At 38.8% G+C, this 7,574-nt stretch overlaps 1 protein-coding gene across 1 annotated transcript; it reads left to right on the forward strand.

Moving 5' to 3' along the window:
* The first annotated feature begins 400 nt into the window (after positions 1-400).
* LOC135475223 (alpha-tocopherol transfer protein-like) lies at positions 401-7,132 on the forward strand. The gene is made up of 7 exons (XM_064755037.1): positions 401-863; positions 1,864-2,023; positions 2,741-2,802; positions 3,714-3,910; positions 4,567-4,677; positions 5,139-5,262; positions 6,177-7,132. The coding sequence occupies exons 1-7, from the start codon at positions 707-709 to the stop codon at positions 6,320-6,322; spliced, it is 957 nt and encodes a 318-aa protein (XP_064611107.1). The 5' UTR covers positions 401-706; the 3' UTR covers positions 6,323-7,132.
* The last annotated feature ends 442 nt before the right edge of the window (positions 7,133-7,574 follow it).

Genomic DNA, 7,574 nt, shown 5'->3' on the forward strand with positions numbered 1-7,574 from the left:
TACTGTAAGGCGGGCTTTATGTACTATAATGTAAGGTGGGCTTTATGTACCATACTGTAAGGTGGGCTTTATGTATTATAGTGTAAGGCGGGCTTTATGTACCATACTGTAAGGTGGGCTTTATGTACTATAGTGTAAGGTGGGCTTTATGTACTATACCGTAAGGTGGGCTTTATGTACTATACTGTAAGGTGGGCTTTATGTACTATACTGTAAGGCGGGCTTTATGTACTATACTGTAAGGTGGGCTTTATGTACTATACTGTAAGGTGAGTTTTATGTACCATACTGTAAGGCGGGCTTTACGTACTATAGTGTAAGGTTTACTTTATGAACCGTACTGTCAGTATCATCGCCTTTTTTGCGTTCAAAATTTTCAATTTTTTATAGATAAAATGCAGTAATCTTTTTAGTCGTGAATAATAAGACCACTTCCAAACAGAACAATAGGGGAATCTTGTGACGTCATGCTGTCTAAACACCGGCTATATATGGTTCATAAAGCCCACCATAGAGCACAGACTTTTAAATACACTCTACACTCTTTTTTAAATCTAAAAAAATATAAATGAAACTATATTAATGCCAAATTTTCATCTGACCATCTGATGAACATTAATTCATTTAGACATGTTAAATCTGATTTATTCTAGAAGATTGTCTTGGACGTTTAGTGGGTTAAAAACTCCCGAGGACTGTTGATGCCATGTCAGCCTCCGAGAAGTACGAATGCAGTCTGGAAAAAGCCAGTCTGAAAAAAGCTGCGAAAGAACTGAACGAAGACCCAAAAGAGAGAGAGAGCGCGGTGGCGTCTTTCCGACAGTGGATCGAGCAAAATAATGCTTGGTTAAAAACTCCAACAGGTAAAAATAAAATTCCATCGTAAGATCTAACAAACAGTAGTTTCACTACAATCGAGTGAATAACATTTGCTTACTTGCGGAGTAACCCCTATGGTGGCCAAGTCCGCCGTCAAAGTGCGTAGGCCTGGAATCAAACCGGGGTCAGTTCAGACTTTAAAATGCTACTTGTTTCTTCCTCCCTTGGTGATCATCACTAAGAGGTCAGAGCATGGAAACAGGGCTGATGGACCTGTGTCAGTATAATGTGACTTTGTGGGGTGTCATGTATCATAGCCTCAATATGACACTTCAGTGTCTGCAGCACTTTGGCAGAATAGACTCGCCCGGCCACCTTGAGACTCACTAAATGTACACACTCCTCGTATATAACTGAAAATGTATATATATATATATATATATATATATATATATATATATATATATATATATATATATATTGTCTTTTTGTTTACAGAAAAATAAATACACGAAGCAAGTTTATATTGTTTTTCTCTCAGTATTAAATAACGTGTTAACTCAACAATTATGGTAGGTATTCATTATTAATTATGGCTTCATTTTCCATGGAGCTATGGCGGCGTAAAACCAGAGAGGTTGGTAGTCAAAGTTCACTCTCTTTGCGATGTTAACGGTGGACACACTCGACACTGAGTGCTGTAAACTGTGACTACCGACCACTCTGTTACATGTACTTACTTCCATAGAGAATTGGAAAGAAAACACAATCTTTTAATATCTAGACGGCACTCATATGTCCATGGCAGAGAAGCTACCAATTTGTGTGGACTGGTTCTTGAACCCAGAAAAGCAAACTTGTCCACAGAATTTTCCCCAAATCCTTACTGTTATCGTAAAGTTTGGGTGTGTGTGGGTGGGGGGGGGGGGGGTGAGCTTGTTTTTTCTTGTATTTTCAGATGAACTATCTATGTACAACGGCTGCGACAGAAGTAGATTTGTTAAAAGCGTGGTATTTCTCTTATGGTGGCTTTCTGTTTTCCAGACACAAAGTTTTTGTTAGCTTTTTTGCGCAATGCAAAATTTGTTCAACTGGCTGCTCGGAAGAGGTTGGTGAATTTTTGGACAAGCCGGACTGAGTGCAAGGAATGGTTTCACAACATCGACGTTCTCGACCCAGTGATTGTTGAATGTATCAGATTGGGGTAAGCACAAATTGCTTTTGTCGTGTAAACGAAGGAATGCTTTCTGGCGATATTTTGGTTCAAAATTGGATATTGCCGTAAAGCTGAATAAGTTTAATGCTTGAGTTTACAGGAGTTTTATTCCTGGAAACTAACCCATGTATACGATGTAATGGCAGTTATTTAGGGTGAAATTCATGACTTTTATCCATTTATACTCTCAAGAAACGTTAATATTAAAGCAGTTGTACTAATGGCACCAATTTCTAAGTGTTAGAATGATAAAGCATGTTAGAACATTGTGTAAGATTATAAAATTTACAATGTCAATGTGTAAAATTTACACAACACCTACAGAAATGTTAAACTGACATGAGATAGTGTTAAATTACATAGTTTTAGTGTTGAATTTCTAACACTTTAGAAAGTGTAAACCTAACGTAAGAAGTACTTTCTTTCACACACCAGTGCCAAAATATTCGATTTAATATAATTAAAGCTATTTAATTATAATTATAATGTAATTTCGGTTTTAAGAAGGTAGACTGTTCCGCCAAGTCACACACCCGAATGGCGTGGAAAAATTAATTATAGGCATTAACGAAACTCTGATTTTTGACATATCATTCATCTTAGTGGCAGGTTCCCAGATACTGATATTGATTACTACTATTGTAGGTTTATGTCCAATGCTAAGGTACACCGTTCTAAAACTAAACGGCTTTCTAATGTTTACAGGTCATTCATCGTTTTACCCAAGAAAAACAAGGAAGGACAAATTATCTTAATAGGAAGGACAGGTAAAAATATAAAAACTAAATGTATCCAGGAAATTGACAGTTTGTGTGTCGTCTGGGGATTTGTCAATGCCGTCATTCAAAATTTAAACCTCATCACAATGCTCTATTTCTGGAAATGAAAGATTAAATTTTTCTCCCGTAAGTTATAAACTAAGTTAAAATTTATGAAGTAATAAAAATTTTAATTTGTGGGGCTCAAATATAAGTACTTGAAATTGTGATAGAAGTCAGAAACGGCTTTGGAGTGATTCCTAGAATTACCAAGCTGTGTCACACTTTAGCCAGACTTAACCTTATTCCACGCTGCACATGCCTTTCATGACAACCGGTAAATCATCATGGCAGTTATGGGCTTCGTGAAACCAAAACTAAGGCCCGATTGTTTAAAACTGGTATACGACTTAATACCAGATTTAACTATTAATCCAAGTCTTAAACTTTGCCTAGAACAAAAGTGCACCAGTGCATTAAATATGAATTAAAAATCCTGTTGTTATACTTTGACTTCGGAGAACTGCAAAAGCCTCTGGGTTAGGCTTAAATTTTAAATATGAAATATGACAACATAACATTTTGGTTCAAGATCAGTGGCGTTTACTACGTTGCAATGAACATCACTGCATTTTTTTTTACCTTATTCTGCCTAAGTCATGGTGCTAGGGGGCGTGAAATTTGCTACTATTGAATCATTCAAATGAACAGTCAGAATAAACCATAACAGAGGTAAATTGGTAAGAGGCCGTATTTCACCGATTAAGTGTGACCATTTGCCAGCTATCTCACTGTCGTCGCTTCCCTGGTTTTACTCTCTTTGGTGTAAGCCTTTAATTATGCTAATACACTTTCAAACAACTAGGCCTAGCCGAGTACGGGCATGTATGGATGGCGGCGGTGTATTCATTCTTTACCAGGTTGCATGGACGTAACTGGCAAGTACTCTGTGGACGACCTAATGAGATCATTTGCTCCCATGCTGGATTTTCACCTAATGGATGAAAACGCTCAAGTGAACGGCTACGTGATAATTGAGGACATGGGAGACTTGACGATCAAACACCAAACCATGTTCGGTCTTGATACCGTAAAGAAAACGATGTCTGCTTGGATTGTGAGTATACAAATCAACTTGAGGCTATTTTCACAAAATTTATTTCCTCATTTCATGTGTGTCATAATTTCTTTGTGTGGAAAAATAAAAACCGAAAATTTTGTGCAGGATAAGACGCCATAAAAGTGACGTGGTTTCCAACAAAAGGCGAGGCAAAAAAAAAATGTTTTTTTTCAGCACTTTAAATCCAAGATATGTGGAATTTAAATGCCGTGTTCGTTTTGAAAACAAATACATATATTGTTTGTTAATTTCCTTTTGTGTTTTACACCCTGCCAAATAGTAACGGACACCTGTTAGAACCCACCGCACTTAGTAAACCTCCTTACTTAAAGCTGCAACCCGCCAGCTTGGACCCCTGATGCCTCCCACCAATGCTTTTAGTTCAATTCCAGCTCATGCTTGTTTCCTCTCCGGCCGGAAGTGGGAAGGTCTGCAGCAACCTGCGGATGATCGTGGCTTTCCCCGGCTCTGCTCAGTTTCCTCCCACCATAATGCCTACCGCCTTCATATAAGTGAAATATTGGTACGTATGTATTCGTAAGTGAAGTATAAGACATTTAGAGTCAATGTAGGAAATGGTAAAATGGTTGAGTAATGCATAATTATAGAAATGTTGATCTTTTTATTTTGTCTTCGTTTTCTGTTTGGTTTAGAAATCCTATCCAGCGCGGTATAAGGGCATCCACTACTATAACACCAACCCGATTTTTGACGCAATGTTTGCCATTTTCAGTCCTTTCTATCCGGAGAAACTAAAGCAGCGGGTGAGTATATACCTGATTTTGAATCATAAACGCCTCAGAACGGCTGTTAGGTGGGTTAACGAAGGCATCTTGACATTCTTATTTTGTGAAATAAAGCATGAATCACATTTATTTCTTCAGCCAGGAATATTGGTATAAAAAGTAATAATATAAAACCCGAACTGCGGTTGTCGATGCAATGTTACAGTTTCTATGAACTCTAAGGATGGCTTCATCTCAAGAGAATGCTACTCGTTAAGACGTTTACCATATTTGTATACATGTTATATTGTCTTACCCCCGACCGAGATGAAACCCCCAGGTGTAATTATTACTAAATAAATTATATTTAGTTTATAAACTGAAAGATTAGTGGTCCAGGGATTAAAACGGGATATCGTTCTGCAAGGAGCCTAACGGATCGCAATTCACCCTCGCACACGGTGACCAACTTCATCAATGCAATATTTGTTATCTCACAGCTTCATTTTCACGGTAAGAAGTTGACGGACCTGTACCAGTATGTGGACAAGAGCTGTCTCCCGGAAGAATATTTACCTGATGACTGCGCGGAAGCCACTGTGGGAACAGCCCAAGATTGTGTCGGTAAGACTCTTAGATCATCGGTCACGATCCGAACACATGTAGCAATCCATAATAGAGTGTTTTATAATGAATATGAACAATGAATAAGTTTAATCGCTTCGCAAGAAGAGCTTCATTTGTTTTGTTTTTTTTATTATTATTTACCTTTTATGTTTAACACCAAAATAAATGATTTTCCACTTTTCCACGATGGCGGTTAGTCAGGTTAATGGATGGACGACAACTGAGTGCCCACAGTAAATTACCACCATTTACCAGGTACTAGGCAATTTCAAAGCCGCTATCGGAGCAGCGAGAGCTGGGTTCGTTGGTCATTGGCCAGAGGTCGATTGCCTGCAGCGGGAACAGCGCTTTAAATGAATGAGCAAATAACCCCTCAATCACCCCCACCCCCAAAAACCAAACCCACTCCCAAACCCTCCACATCGACCCTCCGTCCTCCTTGCAGGGCATGCTTCGCGCTCTACGCTGGTTTTACATCATGCCGCCACTAGACAAGCTTGACCTTTGGAACCTGTGCGACCAATGGAAGCTTGCTTAGGCTTAGAGACTCACCATTTGTGTCCTCCCGCGGAACTATTTAATCGGTATTCATCGATAAAATTATTTCAGGTGTTGGTCAGAATCATGCTACATACTTAAGATAAACAGAATGCATGTGTATAAACTATTTTTAGCAAGACTCACTTAGAGCTTTTGATATTTTATCATTTCCTGCCTCATCACAATGACCCCATTGACCTGTAAAATTTTTCTAGTGGTGGCACTGATGTAAAGCGGACGTGGAGAGCGACGCATACGCTGTAAGGAAATAAACCCCGGCCCACGCTTCACATACATGGTCCCTACTTCATTACATGGTTCCGAATTCTAGCCGGTACCTTTATTGATGTTTCATTTTTTCTTATTTACAGAGGATTTCATTCGTAAGTTACAGCAGCCTGAGGTACGAGATTTTCTGTTACGTCTGTACAGTCCTGAGTTTGGTGTGAAGCTAGACCTTAAACCCAAAGACGACGAGCTGTTTAATGAGGCCTTCAGAAAACTCAACGTTGATTAGCTGGGTTAAGTCCTACGGCCACGTCCACCTAGTGCGCCTGGGGCCTCGTGCACAAAGCCATCGTAGCCTAAGTTGACTGTAACTACCAAGGCAACATTTGCTTTTAACATGTGTTAACACATATGTTACATGAACTTTGCCTACGACCGCTTTGTGCAAGTGGCCCTTGGCCGTTGTGCGGAGACTGGAACTAACACACCTCTATCAACGAGATACCCTTTCCCGCGCAGTGGCGTCTTTTGTCAAAGCTGAAGTATTCTTTTTATTGCTAATTTTGGCAGGTATTGTATTATCTTAAGTCACGTCAGATTTGTTTGTTCATACGGAGTTCAGTTCACTGGTGTTGTTTTGTAGGAGTACATTTTCTGCTTGTCTCATCGGAATATTGACTCGCAGAAATTAATGCAACACGGAAGACACAGCACTAATGTCATCGGTACGTAAGATTTCCACAATATAAAGCATTGTTACCACCGCTTAGAAGTTATGTTTTTGCCGGAGTTTATTTGTCTCTCTGTCTGTCTGTCTGTCACCAAGATAACCAGATAAATTTGGCCAGTGCAGTAATTTGTATGAATTGTTGTGCCCAGGCTGACCGTTTGCCAAGCCAGTTAAATTTTGCTGGTGATCGGAATCTCAATCAAAGTCCAGGAATTTTTAAAATTTTTATGACAAATAGGAGAAAATTGAATGGTATATTGCTGCGTATTTGTAGTGCCAGAATTGGTATATCTAGCTGTGGCGGGGGTTTTGTGTTCTCGAAATACCTTTTATTTGCTACATGAATAGTGCAAAGATGTTAGTATAGGCCCTATAGACGTTTTAAAAAAAGAAAAAGAAAACTAATTCCGATTATATATCATACATGTCATATCAAAGAATATCTTTTTATAGCTTATGGTGCTTACCAACTAAGTCCTTCGTCAATCTACCATTAATAGTGTTAATCATTAACACTTTTAAATTTCAAAAAATCCTGCATTTGCCTGGACTGTATATATACCGCCATATCTGTGCTGATGTCTTATATTAACACCAGTTGTATATAAATCCATTAAACTTTTCTACAAAGCAATGTAGATTTCTTAGTTATAAAGATGTATGTGCTCCAGTCGGTAAGACGCATAAGCCATCTTAGAGATGCACTGTTCCTCCATTGATGATCTCAGTGTCACTAATATCACTGGAGGTTGTAAATCACAACTTCGGTCCTGAGTCAAGAATTACGACAAACTTACGACATACGACTATT

The sequence above is a fragment of the Liolophura sinensis genome, chromosome 9 (genome assembly GCF_032854445.1).
Source record: "Liolophura sinensis isolate JHLJ2023 chromosome 9, CUHK_Ljap_v2, whole genome shotgun sequence".
NCBI lineage: Eukaryota > Metazoa > Mollusca > Polyplacophora > Chitonida > Chitonidae > Liolophura > Liolophura sinensis.

Coding starts and splice junctions, on each gene's coding strand:
- LOC135475223 (XM_064755037.1), top strand. CDS start 707: ATGTCAGCCTCCGAGAAGTACGAATGCAGTCTGGAAAAAGCCAGTCTG. Junction 2,024..2,740: donor GTTGAATGTATCAGATTGGG/GTAAGCACAAAT, acceptor TAATGTTTACAG/GTCATTCATCGTTTTACCCA. Junction 3,911..4,566: donor AAACGATGTCTGCTTGGATT/GTGAGTATACAA, acceptor TGTTTGGTTTAG/AAATCCTATCCAGCGCGGTA.